At 46.4% G+C, this 16778-nt stretch overlaps 1 protein-coding gene across 13 annotated transcripts in view; it reads right to left on the bottom strand.

Moving 5' to 3' along the window:
• arvcfb (ARVCF delta catenin family member b) overlaps window positions 1–16778 on the bottom strand; it is a 196959-nt gene that overhangs the window by 59673 nt on the left and 120508 nt on the right. For 10 of the 13 annotated variants that reach the window (XM_020052608.3, XM_010876584.5, XM_020052613.3 and 7 more), the window contains 3 exons: window positions 8908–9066; window positions 8542–8562; window positions 297–970 (listed from right to left, as the gene is read on the bottom strand). In XM_020052608.3, the coding sequence (XP_019908167.1) occupies window positions 297–970; window positions 8542–8562; window positions 8908–9066 (854 nt within the window). The remainder of the gene's footprint in view (window positions 1–296; window positions 971–8541; window positions 8563–8907; window positions 9067–16778) is intronic. The other 3 variants (XM_020052617.3, XM_020052610.3, XM_020052612.3) reach the window with 1 other exon arrangement.

Raw genomic sequence — 16778 nt, 5'->3', positions numbered from 1 at the left:
CAAATCATGTATTCTTAATTTCCGTCTTCTTCAGCACACAATTCCTCTCACACTTCAGACAACGTCTGGAGCCAAGCATCAAATCCAGTCCTCACCATGCATCACTCAGGGCTGGCTACATGCACTCAATCAACACGCACGGAACAAGGATGACTTGTTCTCAAGACAAATGTGTTCCTATGACTTGGCTGTAGGGGCGGCACACGTTCAGGTTCCCCCTTTATTAAACCAGACCCAGAACAAACATCCCAGGTCTCTTTACATAAAGCCAAACAGGTTTCCCTCGTGCTTCTCACCTGGCGCGTGGCCCGTCGCGAAGCGGCTCTCTCATGGTCCTGCCGCGGTTGGTGCCCGGCAGCGTGCCTTGGCGTCGGCCGGCGGTGGAGTAATCAGGCTCCAGGTCATAGGGCTCCTCTTCCTCGGGGCCCAGGCTGCGGCGGTCATCCTCCAGGCCGTAGGGCTCCGGCTGGAAGCGCTCCGGCTGGGACCGGTTCAGGTCCACACTGCTGCTGCCCATGGGCACCTGGGGCTGGGCCATGTGGCCGTAGTCGTCCTTGCGGATGGGCAAGGTCACGTAGCTGTTCTCCGGCCGGTAGCTGTTAGCCATGGCGTAGGGGTAGCGGGGTGGCCGAAAGTTGCCGCCGCGCGACAGACTGCCATAGTTGTCCGTCACGTCTCCGATGCCGTAGCCGTCGTGGAGGCCGTAGTGGCGCCCGCCGTACTGACTGCCGCCGGCGTCTGGGGGGGGGGTGTCGCTGTAGGAGTCATTGTAGTTGTTGTAGGAGCGCGTGAGTGTGGAAGTAGCCTGTGGCGTGGTGATGTAGCGCTCGCCATTCTTCAGGTAGCGCCGGTCAATGGAGTCGGTGTAGCTGCCCAGTGGGGAGGAACCCTCGGGCAGGGGTAGACCGTCGGGGCCCAGTGGCACCTGGCGAACCGTCCGCGTGGTCACCGTCTTCACCATCTTAGTGACCTGGGGGACACAATCGGACAGCTGGTGATTACCACAGCAGGGAAGCAGCTCTGAAATCTGGGGCCACACCACGACCAAACCAATAAACCAGGATGACCTGGAAGCATTGTGATCGGCCTGACATAACTGTACTGAACAGAATGTCCAGGTGTTTCAATGATCGACAGACCACAAATAAATGTTGTGCACACGCAGCTCTGTGTCTGTAGGGTAGCTATGAAGACTGGGGACAAGGTCCCCAGTGGGAGACAGGTGGTTAGTAAGACCCAGCACACGGATGATACAGCCTGTTGAATTACACAGACAGGTAGACAGACAGGACAGACAGACAGGACAGACAGGACAGACAGGTAGATGGACAGGCCAGACAGGCAGACAGACAGGACAGTAAGGTAGACGGACAGGACAGACAGGTAGACAGACAGGACAGTAAGGTAGACGGACAGGACAGACAGGTAGATGGACACGACTGACAGGCAGACAGACAGGATAGACAGGTAGACGGACATGGACGGGACAGACAGGTAGACAGACAGGGATGGGACAGACAGGTAGACAGACAGGGATTGGACAGACAGGTAGACAGACAGGGATGGGACAGACAGGTAGACAGACAGGGATTGGACAGACAGGTATACAGACAGAACAAACAGGTAGATGGACAGAACGACAGACCGGACAGTTCTATGACAATGCCATATCCCTAAGAGAGGCTAACAAATGAAAAGAGAACAACAGTGTGACCTCTATGAGTCTTACATTGATCATATACTGACACTGTCAGTGACGTGTCAAAGGTCAGGATTTGGGAAACTGTGAGGAGGAAGGCTTGTACTATTAGACTTGAGGCTATAGGTTGTGACACAGGTTGTAAAAACTGACTCCTGAGATATAAAATTAAAAAATCTATAATTATTAACAGTATCAGATTAAGGCAATTATCAACCCCCTGAGCAAATGTTTCACTGGCCAAAGTCCACTCAGAATAGATGGATAGTGGGACTGAGAAAACATGGCAATAGACTTATTCTGGAATGCAGTGTGCTGAACCTTGACCTGCACTCTTGGACCAGAAATATGATAATCTCTGGCAGTGGACCAGAAATATGATACTCTCTGGCAATGGACCAGAAATATGATACTCTCTGGTAGTGGACCAGAAATATGATACTCTCTGTTAGTGGACCAGAAATATGATACTCTGTGGTATCGGACCAGAAATATGATAATCTCTGCAAGTGGACCACAACTGCTCCCTTTTCCCAACAGAGTGCACTAATTCATTGAAATTACAGAGCCCTGCTAAATGTCCTCTGGTCAAAATGAGTCTACTAAATAGGTAATAGAATCTCATCCGGGTAGGAGACTGATGTATATATGCTATAGGGACCACGTGCAGTCTGTCCCAGGCTGTTTGAGAACATTCACCAACCTAATACACCCTGAAGACGGACATGACAGTCTGTCCATACACCTGTCTAACGCGGTCCTCTTTGTCCTGGTGCGGACGCCGTCTAGATGCCAGGAAGGGACTGGTTGCATTCCGCGTCCTCCCGAGGTTCAGCACGGATAAAGAAACCAATTTGCTGCCCAGTGAATTTTGTAGTGGCGATAATTGGTTATTTTGTCCACGGCTATAAATGAATCTTCAAAATTAATGAGGTTGATGAAAATGAATCATAATTGGAGAGGGTTCTATGTCTGATGCGATTCGTGTTGTGCCTGACAAGGTGCTCAGAGACAGTCCCTTCCCACTTGACTAGCAGGCTATTCTCTGAGTGGAGCCTTTTCACACAAACTATGAAATAATTCTCTCTCTTTTATTTTTCCTGTTCATTTTTATTCTCTAAATATTCGGATAACACCAGCTTGCATAATTATAATATCCTGTCATTCCATCACTGTGATTATTCATTTATTTTATCAAGAGTATACGCAAAAGAACCTGAATAAGGAATTAAAGAACTCTTCTCAAAAGGGGATGCAGGGAACAAAATGTGACTCATAAATATTAAACATCCACACATTTGAGAAAATTTTCTCAAAGCCTTTAGCTTGTTCGTACTCTCTCACTTTCCAACTGTGAGCTATTTTAAATTCAAAACAGCAATTGTATTTTTATTTTCAGTCATGTTCATTTCTTCATACTGAATAATAAGTGCGCATCTGTAACATCTAAGGGCCACTCTTCAGGGCCATCCATCCATTTGCCACTTCTCACTACGCTGGCAAAGCTGCTCCCTCTGCCTGTAACTGGCACAGAATCGTTCTCACCATTCAATCATCATTCTCATCGTTCAGAATAAACAGAACTTCATGAAAAGCTGTAGGCTGAGCATCGCTGCCATTGATATAACCTGGCTTCTTCTCTGGCTCTTTGATCAGGGGACTTTTAACGCCATCCTTTTCAGTGGAGGTGGAGACGGGAATGCAGGCCTGGGTGGAACTGGGTCTCTTGGGACCTGATACCTCCTACACTGAGCTCAACTGTGGAAATGACCTTGAAAATCAGAACTTGCGGAACACTCCCCGTAACCATGTCTTCCAACCCTGCCTCTGGTATAAATATATCCACCAAAAAATTACAAATAAAGTCTGCCCTGACCCAAACTATCTCCATCGTGCACCAGGCCATCATTCAGCACCAGGGAGACAAGCCTAGACGCATGCTACGTGTTTGTACTTAGAAGACTTCAAACGAGCCTTCACTGGTAAAGCATGAAAAACCATCAGACAGGTTTCAAACAGAACTTTGATCCGATGGAAGATCACAACCTGCTAAACAAGCACAACTGGGACCGGGGCTGGTGCTTCAGAGGCCCACGGAACTGACCCAACTGCAGCACTGCAAACAAAATCAAAGAGCATCTCTAAATGCTGGTATGAGTGTGGGTGTGTGTGTGTGTTGGTTTTAGGGAGGATCATATGACAAAAGCAGAGCACATCCTTTCATTAATAAAAGGTGGCACAGTCAAACGAGTCCATGTTTACCAACTGTTAGCCTGGTAAAAGGGGAAGAGGATGGGAGGGCAGGCACCGCTGTCTTTATAGTGCAGTAACACTTTCACTATCAGCCACATTCAACTTTTATGGAAAGAAGAAATCTCAAACTGAGACAGTAGATTCCTGGGGGTTTGTGGGAACAATTAGGGAGGTTTAGGCAAATATGTACTTTCTGTGTAAATGTGTGTGTGTGTGTGTGTGTGTGTGTATATCTATACACCAATCAGCCATAACATAATGACCACTGACAGGTGAAGTGAATAACACCGATAATCTTGTCATCATGGCACCTGTCAGTGTATATTAGGCAGCAACTGAATATTCTGTCCTCAAAGTTGATGGGTTAGAAGCAAGAATAATGGGCAAGCGTAAGGATCTGAGTGACTTTGACATGGGCCAAATTGTGATGGATAGATGACTGGGTCAGAGCATCTCCAAAACTGAAGCCCTTGTGGGGTTTTCCCGATAATCATATACATACATATACATAAATATATATACACACACACTCACCTAAAGGATTATTAGGAACACCATACTAATACTATGTTTGACCCCCTTTCGCCTTCAGAACTGCCTTAATTCTACGTGGCATTGATTCAACAAGGTGCTGAAAGCATTCTTTAGAAATGTTGGCCCAAATTGATAGGATAGCATCTTCCAGTTGATGGAGATTTGTGGGATGCACATCCAGGGCACGAAGCGCCCGTTCCACCACATCCCAAAGATGCTGTATTGGGTTGAGATCTGGTGACTGTGGGAGCCATTTCAGTACAGTGAACTCATTGTCATGTTCAAGAAACCAATCTGAAATGATTCAAGCTTTGTGACATGGTACATCATCCTGCTGGAAGTAGCCATCAGAGGATGGGTACAAGGTGGTCATAAAGGGATGGACATGGTCAGAAACAATGCTCAGGTAGGCCGTGGCATTTAAATGATGCCCAATTGGCACTAAGGGGCCTAAAGTGTGCCAAGAAAACATCCCCCACACCATTACACCACCACCACCAGCCTGCACAGTGGTAACAAGGCATGATGGATCCATGTTCTCATTCTGTTTACGCCAAATTCTGACTCTACCATCTGAATGTCTCAACAGAAATCGATACTCATCAGACCAGGCAACATTTTTCCAGTCTTCAACTGTCCAATTTTGGTGAGCTCGTGCAAATTGTAGCCTCTTTTTTCCTATTTGTAGTGGAGATGAGTGGTACCCGGTGGGGTCTTCTGCTGTTGTAGCCAATCCGCCTCAAGGTTGTGCGTGTTGTGGCTTCACAAATGCTTTGCTGCATACCTTGGTTGTAACCACTGGTTATTTCAGTCAAAGTTGCTCTTCTATCAGCTTGAATCAGTCGGCCCATTCTCCTCTGACCTCTAGCATCAACAAGGCCTTTTCGCCCACAGGACTGCCGCATACTGGATGTTTTTCCCTTTTCACACCATTCTTTGTAAACCCTAGAAATGGTTGTGCATGAAAATCCCAGTAACTGAGCAGATTGTGAAATACTCAGACCGGCCCGTCTGGCACCAACAACCATGCCACTCTCAAAATTGCTTAAATCACCTTTCTTTCCCATTCTGACATTCAGTTTGGAGTTCAGGAGATTGTCTTGACCAGTAACCACACCCCTAAATTCATTGAAGCAAAGCACAAAGCTCGAATCATTTCAAATTGGTTTCTTGAACATGATAATGAGTTCACTGTACTGAAATGGCCCCCACAGTCAACAGATCTCAACCCAATAGAGCATCTTTGGGATGTGGTGGAACGGGCGCTTCGTGCCCTGGATGTGCATCCCACAAATCTCCATCAACTGCAAGACGCTATCCTATCAATATGGTCCAACATTTCTAAAGAATGCTTTCAGCACCTTGTTGAATCAATGCCATGTAGAATTAAGGCAGCTCTGAAGGCAAAAGGGGGTCAAACAAAGTATTAGTATGGTGTTCCTAATAATCCTTTAGGTGAGTGTACATTGGATATATATATATATATTGGGTTTATAACATCACCCAAAGGTTTATATTTTTCCCCCTCGAAGATTTCAGTTTGTTTTTCAAATGAATTGTTCACATTATAGGTCACATTAAAAGTGGAAAAAGTTCTGACATGATTCATCTTTACATCACAAAAACCAGGGGACTTTTTATATCCACTGTTTACTGTAGGGTGTGTGTGGATATGTATGCATTTTGTATACCAAATGCATACATGGTGTGTTTTATGAGGACCTGGTGAGTTCCATCAGGGCCTGGTGTGTTGTCTTAAGGCTTAGTGTATTCTATCAGGGCCTGGTATGTTGTCTTAAGGCCTGGCGTGTTGCATTCAGTTTCAAAAGCCTGCATTAACCCTCATTAAATCCCATTCATAGGATCAAAAAGGAATATTGCTGCTTCTTACTGTATTTATGTACCTCATTGAGAACAGAAGGATCAGTTTCATCCAACATCACCGTTCAGCTCGAGGAGAGCTGGACAACAGCCAAACAGAAGAAAACCCCGGGGTGGGGGGGTGGGGGGGGGGTGACGTGGTGATGCTCCTACACTTCCTTCAGTTTTTGTGTGACTGTTTGGTTGTGGCTGTTTGGTTTGTGGCTGTGGGTTTATGTGACTGATTAAGTGACTTAATGATTGCACGTTTGTTTGGCCAAGTTACCACTTGGTTGTGTATCTGTGTTTTTTTTACATGTGACTTGTTTATTTGTGTGTTTTTGGTTCTGCTAGTTGGTTCTGCAACTGTTTAATTGTATGTTTGTGTGAATGTTTCATTGTATGTGCGCGGCTGTTTAATTGTATGTGCGCGCGGCTGTTTAATTGTATGTGTGCGCGGCTGTTTAATTTTATGTTTGTGCGACTAATTAATTGTATGTTTGTGCGACTGTTTAATTTTGTGTTTGTGTTGTTGTTTGTTTGACTGATTGCGTGTTTGTGTGACTAGTTATCTCTGAGTGTTTGTGTAATGTGTATTTATGTGGTGATCCCTCCCGAGACTAGTCAGCTAACTGACTGACTCTTTACAGCCGGAGGACAAATAACACCACTCCATCAGGCAACCTTCACTGGCCTACATTTGGACTGTTAGTTTCAGTGGAGGCTGGATACCTACTGTACACTGATGAGCCAAAACCTTATGACCACTAACAGGTGAAAAGAATAACATTGATCATCTCCTAACAAGGGCCCATGTCAAGGTCTGGGTAGATTAGATGGTAAGCGAACAATCACATAGTCAATGTGTTGGATGCAGGAGAAATGGGCAGGAGTAAAGACTGTGTATCCAATCTGATTGACCATCTGTGGGATGTGCTGGACCAACCAGTCTGATCCATGGAGGACCTACCACGCAACTTACAGGACTCGAAGGATCTTCTGCTAATGTCTTGGTGCCAGATACCACAGCACACCTTCAGGGGTCATGTAGAGTCCATGCCTCCATGGGTCGCCGCTGTTTTGATGGCATGCGGAGGTCCAACAGAACATTAGGCAGGTGGTCATAATGTTTTGCCTCATCAGTGTATACTGGGGCTGTTGGTCATATTGCTGCTAGCTTTGTGTCCAAATGTATTTAGCATAAAAAAACAGTTTTTTCCAAAAGAAGAGAGATGTGAAAACCTTGTGTTTCATCTTGCTGTGCTTGGAGGGTATACTCAGCATATATTAAAGGAAATGCAATAGCAGTATGTAGCTAGAAAGCGCCTTCTGTTCAAAGGAACCCAATAATACATAAATGTAACAGATAAGAGAAATACAGAGAGAAATGGACGAGGGAGAGTGATATGGCAGAGGGAGAGGGAGAAGAAACAGACAGACAGAGGGTGAGAGGGTGAGAGATTGGAGATGTCACATGATCAGTTTGCCCCCAATTATAAAGGAACGTCAAAACGCTGTCTTAATCTGCTTCTTCCACTCAAAATACCTTCCAAAAAGCACCCTCTCTCATTCCTGTGGAAGTTCGTGTTCTTAATATCAGTAACTCCTTCCTTCCCTCCATCCCAAAACCCTAGGCCTTGATTAATGAGGCCTAGCAGTGTGTTTGTGTGTTTGTGTGTGTGTGGGTGTCCAATCCCTTACAGTAAACAGGAAAGCAGCATGCACACAGACATTAACACTGAAGGTGTTAGCTGGCCTGTTTAATTCCAGACTCTGAAGGGCCTCTACTAAGGGCCTTCCCAAATGAAGCCAACTGCCAGAACCCAACACATCTCCACTCTAGTGGTATGCTAGTCCTGGGCTGAGTTCCAAATTGCCCCCTACAACCTATCTTGTTCACTTCTACTGAACAGAGCTCTGGGCTACTGCGCTATGTAGGGAACAGGGTGCCTTTGGGGGTGGACCCCATGTCCTCATGAGAGGAGAGGTGGTGTGCATGGCATGGAGCAGGTCTGGCTGAAGGGCAAAGCTGTGAGTGGTGTCTACAAGACAGTACTGCAGCAGTGGTGCGCTTGCTAGACGGTGAGACACACTGGGCTGAGTGGCGCGGATGCGCCGGGCATATATGGGCACGTGAAATGGCGGTGCGTTGATAGTAAAGAGAAAGAAGGAGTGGGAAAGTTTTTCCAACTCACCTTCAGGTTAGTTGACATATCCTTATTTAGAAACAACAAAACACAATAAGCAAAAACACAATCAAGACTGGGGTTCTGTTTAAACCCGGCGGCAACATAAACCAATGCAAAAGCAGGACTGAGACATTCTGGGTCGGGGGAACTGAGAGAAACCCATCTAGATAAACCGCTAGGGCTTTAAGAGATGTTAACCTCCAGACTGCCAACCGAGTGATCATAAAACAGTTATCATAAAACAATGATCACGCTGCTTTACTCGAGCAAAGTGCTACATTTTAAAGCACTGCAAGCCAGGAACCGCAACCCATCAGTCTCACTGTAAAGGGCTTGGGCGTTGCGTCCAGTGTGGTGGGATCTCTCCTGTACCTTGGTTTCTGTGCGGCGGGTGGTGCCGTCATCTGAGGTGACCACGGACACGTGAGAGGTGGGTGTGCCGGGGTCCTCCTCAATGGTGACCGTCTCCTCCACCACCTCCTGGGGCTCCTGCATCATGGCCAGCGAGGTCTGGTTACTGGGGCTCTGCTCCTAGCGGGAAAGAGGGAGGGACTGTCAGGGACTGGAGGAGAGGACAGGAAGTATACATAATGTGCCAACCGTAAAGAGATTGGCGTACCGACCAAATGCTGTATTATCTGAGAGCACGTGAGATCAGACAGGCAGAGACAGATGAGGAAGGGGGATCACTAGCCCTGCCCCTGGGGGAGTATTGTAGAACGTTTGGAGCCAAATGTACACACATCAGTCTAAGTATGCACTCAATACGTAGTGTAAGATTCCTCTGGTCATCAGAAGAAGTGGCAGATTGATCCATTAAGTCAGAAGTGGCCTTATCACAGCTGTACTACAGACCTGGCAGTGGAGCACGTCGGTTTCACTTTCAATTAAGTTAGAAATTCTCACAAGGATACCAAAGCCTATCAGGCATATTGTATTTCATTTACATTTCATTTAGCCATTGATTCATGAACAGTGCGCTCGAGGGCTAGCGGTGCTTTACCTAACTGTGTCAACGTGTGTGTATGTTTGTGGGCGCATACGTGGATGTGTGTAAAGAACTTCCTGTTCCTGCGTCAGGAAGTAACATGAGGTCATCCACATTAGAACCAACGCCCTGCTTCCATACTTAAAGAAAATTACCATCAATTAACTAATGTGTCCCCTCCTAATGTGGAAAGAAGGAAGGAAGACATTTGAATGCAATCATTAACAACCAAAACAAGGCAAAAAAAGTGGAGAAAAAGTGCTGGGTAGTGGCATTGGGAGTCAAACAGGGATGGCATTACACTCCCAGCAGGATTTGGATTAAAATCCTCCAATCGGATATAGAACCCCTACATCTGGGATCGACTTAGCAAAAAATAATTCACCAAATAGGAAACACTGCATGTAGACTGCTGCAAAAGTACCCAAAGAGTACCATGTAGAACTCCAAATAATGCATGCAGAGTAGAATTAGGAATACACCTACTCATTATCAAAACCCAGAAAAGAGCTACTAAATTTGACACCCACTTAAAGGAAAGTGATACTAAATCATTCAGTTACTTAGCGCTCATAGAGCTGTACCTCCTGAGACGACTCCTAACAGCCACCAGGAAAGCTGGAGAATTAGACCCCTCAAAATTATTAGAAAACAAAAAGATAACTGCTCATTGAAAAAAAACTACAGAAAAGGGGCAACTTGGAATGCTAACTTGCCCTCAACAGAAAACACAGAGGTAGAACAATGTGACTGATGCAAAATTAAGTATAGTCTTAACTAAAGTATGTAGACTGTGAGCACAGCCTTGCTATTAAGAGTTGAAACAGAGCTGCAGTTCCAAATCTCCTGCCAAACGTATGACCATACTAGAGACCCATACCCACAAAGAATTGGTACATTTTTTATTATCAACTCCCATATTGTGTTATGTGAAATAGATAAGAAAAAAAAATTACAACCAATATTTATTATCGTATGTATTATCTAGCCCTTTACATTTAAAGAGAGGTTGAGGGAGGAGTTGAGGTACTGTATGAGGGGTTTGTCTGAGCAGAGTTGATCATGCCAGGGTAACTGATTGTTTTTGTGTTTGAAGGTGCTAACAAGCGGTTCTTCGTTGATGAGCCAAGCAGTGTTAGCTAGCTTGCGCCTGTGCAGCCATGTTAGCTGGAACTTCAAAGTCTCTCTGCCTCACTAAGACCTGACTGATCTGCTGCCCGTCTGTCTGGCTGATCAGTCAGAAGACTCCACTTTCATGTTGGGGACATTTTCCTCCCTAATCCGCAAGCTCCAGTCCTATGGGCTATTCGGTCGGTGTGTGTGTGTGTGTAGTGTGTGCACGTGTGGGTGGTTATCAATCCATCGGAAGGAATTGTTCACACTACTTATTCTGCCCTTTTCTACATCACAGACATTGTCAAAAGACCTGTTGTGCACACGTGTTTCTGAGCATGTAGCTACAATGTCAAGTGTGTCTTAAGTGTGCAACAGGCCAGCCAGTCTCAGACCCCCATAGTATTGTAGAAAAACATTTATTTTCAATTCACCTGACCGAACAACGAGTGAACAATGTCTACTAACAAACGGTTCAGACTTCAGTTACACAATTCTGTCTCGCCTCGTTTTAGTCAACCAAAATGTAAAAGATGTGTGGGTGTGTGGAGATATGTGGGGGCATTCTGTAAACTCTGAGCCTTGGTAGCCAGAGAGAGGACAGAACAGCTCTCCCTGGCTGTACTTAAGACAGCACATCCCTGAATCCCAGAAAACAGGACTATTTAATGACAGGCAGGCTGTCAAGCCCAGCCATCAGAACCACTTTAATGAATGACATGCGAAAAGCGGCAACAGCAGAGATCCTCAGAGGCCTGCTAGCTGACTAAATGGCTGCTAGATCCCAGCATAATGTTGTGGCAGACACCACTAATGTCCCTCCCTAGTTTTAACATCTCACTTGTTCAAAAGCTGGGAGGTGAATGGGGCAAATGAGCGAGGCCTTTAATAAATGATTAAAAGCCATTTGGTTGGACTGGCGTCTGTAAGTCCAGAGAGTGGAGTCAGACTGGGAGGGAAGCAGATATGAGTGGGACACATGTGGATGCATGGGGGGGGGGGGGGGGGGGGTACCTAAAGGTTCATGTTTGCAGAGAAAACATTGGAATGAACACACACATTATGCACATACTGTATACCCAGAAGTACACATCCTAGTGTTGTGCATTGTCACCATTCCTCTAAATAAAATCTCATAAGGATGTTTAATAAAACATTGTATACTGATGAGAACACATTTGGAACAATATCACAGTGGTGAAAGGCAATGAATGCACAACAAAGAAAGGGGTAATGAAAGGTGTTGGGGGTAATGAAAGGTGTTGGGGGTAATGAAAGGTGTTGGGGATAATGGAAGGTGTTGGGGGTAATGAAAGGTGTTGGGGATAATGGAAGGTGTTGGGGGTAATGAAAGGTGTTGGGGGGACTTGCCACACCTGCACTTCATTCATACCAGTCTGTCAGGATCAGACCCTAGCATAGGGCAGTGAGCTGGCTGTGTCTCTGTCCAAACAGCCACATTAACACATTTACTCTCTGACAGGGATGATGACCAGAAGCTTCCACAGAGGTCAACTCCTGACATTATGTGTTTGTGTTATAAGTCCACAGGTTTAACTGCCAAGGTCTAACTCAGACGGTCCTGTGCTCTATGCTCTTATAATACAGGCCTGTGAAAACGAGCAGGTCTGAGTCACTAGCACAGAGCACACTAGTCAGTTAGGGAATTCCCTTGCAACAGCCTGAGTAGAGAAAAGGGGGAATAACAGCATATCATGACTGTTCACTTATTAATCTCCTTTTGCTAACGTTGAACAATACTATACATGCAGGAAAACACACAGCAACCATGTTATTTGAGGACATAAAAGTGATCTTGGTCAGTTTCATTTTCAAAGTATTGATGCAATATTGATATTGTTGTATGGTAGTTCATTGTTATAGATCTTACATACGATACTGTAGCTCTCCAATCTAAAGACATACTAATCTGGGTTTTCCCGGAAGAAGCCGGGGACAAGGGAGGTGAGCCAGGACAAAAGAGGGAGATGCAGTGATTCAGGAGTGTCAATAAACAGCAGACTATCTCTACCAGTCCCTGAGTCATCCATCACACAACTCAACTCAACAGGCCATCAGGCCTGTCCTGTTAGGAGATAACAGCTGAGGAGACAAGAGAGGGAGGGCAGGACAGCGGCCTCTGCTTATAAGGAAGGTGTGGATGCTGCATTAATAACCTAAAAGTGTAGCAATGATACTGTACCATGGCCTCATATGCTGCTTCTTTACTCTTCTATGAAGGTATAACATGTTTGCATTAGGCTTGCAATATCAAAAGAACTATCAAAAAAGATATATCATCAACCATGAGGAATGGGTCCAGTAGCTCTTCTTCCACTGTACTAAATATGCCAAAAGACAAAGAGCGATTTCATTATTCTTCCTCCAATAATGTACAGGGTATTGGCTCACTCAAGTAACTCTACTGAAGATCTGCAGTGTCTGCTAAATTACCGAGGTCCTGTGGTTTGTTCTGGAGTAGTTACTGTAACTCCAGTAAAGTAAGAGCTCATTCGATTCTCAGCAGGCTAAGAGTAACTGTGAAGAGTGCCACCTCGTCTGGCCCTGCCCCCCTCCCCCAAAGCAGCATGGGTAACAGAACTGCAATCACGATATGTGCCATGGCTCTTAGACAAATAATCGCCCCAGCAAAGACTGCTCAGATAACCTTGGGTTGTCCGATTTCCTATCTTCCCTTCAGGAGTTTGGGTCAGATGATGAGGATTTAAGGGAACTTATGTGAAGCCATGGATTCATATTATACTACTACCCTGGCGGCCCACTGCAAAAAAACACAAATAAAATCAGTGTAAACTGAACATATTCACCAGGGCAAAAAAAGGGCTTTAGTGGGACAGCCTGGAGGCCTGGGGAGGCAGCAAACAGGAAGGGAGGGGAAACCAGCGAGGCAGGCTGACAATGAGTGGCATGGCCCAGCCCATCACAACATATCTGGGCTGAATAGAGAGGAACAGCAATCTGGCCCTCACAACGGGGCTCCACAGCTAAGTCCCCCAGCCAGCCAGCCAGCCAGCCAGCAACGCCTGGTCTCATTTACAGGCAGGGCAGGATAACCCGGCAGGGTCTTAATTGACTGGAATGATGGGAAGCGGAGGAGCCAACAGACAGACGGGAAAAGAGACCTGATCTGAGTTGGCTGGACGGGGTGGACTTGGAGTGGGGACAAATACTCAGACCAGTGACATACACACACCCCCACACCCACACACACCCCCACACACACACACACGTCTGCCACTACAGGGGAGGAAGCCAAAGCCCTGACGATGCACCCGAGCATAATGGCACTTTAATCTGCCCTCCAGTGATCCTGGTCCAACTCTCTTATCTCACGCATGGCCTCGTTGTTTCACAGGCCGGCCCAGGCTCGCTCCTCCCTCCCTCTCCTCCAGACCCAGACTTCCCAGAAGTCCCTGCACCACCGCCATCCCCATGACTGCTTGGGCACTTCTTTTGTTCCTTTGTGCTGTGGCCCTGAATGAGTGTGAATAAAACTGGGTGGACTGGACATGTTGATGGGAAGGCTACTAAAGACACACAGAGGACACCTCAGACTTTCAACAAGTGTTGAGTCTAATTTGAAAACCTGACTGGAACACAAGCTGAGGTCTGTCAGACGGCCCCACTGCTGGAGATCCCAGTCTCTTCCCCAGCTATGATGGAACTAGCTCACTACTTACGAAAACTCAACCAAACACATCGCAACAAAATCTGACAAGGTCCAAATGTTCAATCGGATTAATTGGCTGAGAAAGGTTTTAAAAGGTGAGTGTAATTTCTTCCGTATGGAACCAATTATACATGAAACACACACCTACACACACACTTCCCAGACATTCCTCACACTTCATGGCCTGCAGGCAGACTTGGTTCTAGGCTCCATTCCTTGCTGACAGTCCTCACTGCATATTCTCTGTCAAAGACAGACAGACAGACACACTAACTAGCACAAGGATAAATCACTTGTGCAAGGGGAGCAGCACACAGACAGGAGAAAAGAGTGGGAGAGGGAGAGAGCAGATAGAAAGCACTGAAGAACAGCGTCACCCAGAGTGGTGCCATGACATGGAGTTAGCTGCAGTGAGACAATGGGGCCAGGGAGTTGGGGAGGGGGCAGCACTCCTGGCTGGGCTAGCTGTTCGGATGGGGGTGGGGAGCAGCACAGGGACCCGGGAGGAATCCGTCATGCGCCGGAGGCAGAGATTACAGGGAGCAGAGAATGGAGGAGTGTTGATGCAGGGCTGCAGGAGCCGCGAGGACGGCCTAACTTCAGGCCTGACTGTATGACCATGTATCAGCAGGCTCTATGGGGGAGGGAGGGGGGAACAGAAAAGGACTGTTGCCAGAAGCTAAGTTCATGTGAGGTCCGTGCGGGCTCTGGTGGGTGGGACAGAGACATATGTTTTGCGTCCACCCTGCTCACTGTCTCCCCCAAACCCGGCCTAACGCGGCCTGCCTGTCCTCGGCTGATATCGTGTTGGAATTTACAGATGAGGAGCGGAAGGGAGAGACCCCGCTCACAACCTCCTGTGTGAGAGAAATCTCAAATGCACTGGCAGAAAGGGTGGAAACCTACCGGCCGTGCAGGTATTACCACAGACAGCCAACGTCCCCCAGGAGACAAGCCCCATCACAAAGACACAAGAGGTCAGCTAAACGCTACAACGGTGCACAACGCACAACACGGCGGCCGCGCAGTTCATCGCATTAGCGGCCGCTGTTCTTCAAATATGCGCTCAGTCCAACGCCGCTATGCTGCTGACCAACCTTTCTAGGGCTTTGGTGTGAGCAGCCCACGTAAAGACAACGCCCCCCAGCTGAACACACAGTCGCTATTTGTTTGGCGTCAAGACATATAACCAGGCAGGACAAGCACAGGGCTCTCAGTCAGACGATGTCTGGCAGATTTACAGCCAACCTACAATTCACTGGTGAGATAAGGGAAGCGCTCCATGGATCTGGCTCTCACAACCGTGGAGCTACTGTGCTGCATGGACACATTTATCAGGTCTATGTGCTGCCTATTTATACCTCAACCAGGACTCCGTGTCGCAGCCTTTATTTGAAATGAGAGATATTATGGTGGAGAGTTAGTCAGTTAAGTTCCACACTTTACTGTCTTGCGCCACTAGATGATGGCCTGCAATAGGAGAATCACAGGAGGTCAGGCTGAATATTCACAACGCACCTTCTATGTGTGTCTGTGTTTATATACTTGGTCAATGGGAAAGGCCCACACAGAGGTAGTTCCACCTGCCCATCCAGCACTTCACGCAGCTATGGTCAAACAGATTGGAACAGGACCATCAAATTAGACTTCTCTTCCTGCCTGTCCAGATGGTAGAGAAGGAAGTCAGCCAGCCCAGTCAGTGTCTCTCTGAAACATCTCCCTGAGACAGGGAGACAATGCAATGGTATAGGACTGAGCCTGTTCCCTCTGGTTCAGGTCCATACCACTGATACACTGCTGCCAGGCAGATGAAATAGGAGAGGACTATTCTAATACGAAATATGATACGACAGGACTATTTCAATTAACTATGATATGGTATGACTACCATAGTATTATTCAGTAGGACTATTCCCAATATGAAATATTCTATGGTAGGACTATTCCAATATGAAATTGTATATAGCAGGGCTGTCCAAATATTCAATGTGATATTAGGGTTATTCCAACATAGTATAATCTTTGGTAGTGTTATTCCAATATAAAACATGATTTGATTGCAATATGATGTATGATTATATCGTGGGCCCCTCTATTGATCCATCAGTTCAGAACAAGTATTCTTCCCTGTAGCATAGTTAACCAGCTACAGGCATAGTAGCATTACCATGCCAGCTGGTTCTTCAGGGTTCACCCTGAGTACACTTCTATCTAGCTGCTGCCCTCTCCATAGCTCCCTGTCTCTATCACCTCCTGTCTGAACTGACAGGTGCTCTCATTTCACCCCTGTTGTATGACAGAACACAGAACATACAGAAACACCTCTCAGACAGAATAGATCACAACTCAATCTCTTCCAGCAGGATAGTATCTTTTTTTAATTACATATAGATTAATGATAGCCAAACTCTCACTAACAGGCTAAAGGAGATGGGGGGTCTAATTGTGTCT

This window comes from Esox lucius, chromosome 13, assembly GCF_011004845.1.
Source record: "Esox lucius isolate fEsoLuc1 chromosome 13, fEsoLuc1.pri, whole genome shotgun sequence".
Taxonomy (NCBI): Eukaryota; Metazoa; Chordata; class Actinopteri; order Esociformes; family Esocidae; genus Esox; species Esox lucius.
Note: the sequence above shows the minus strand (reverse complement) of the source record. Positions and strands in the feature narration are given on the sequence as shown.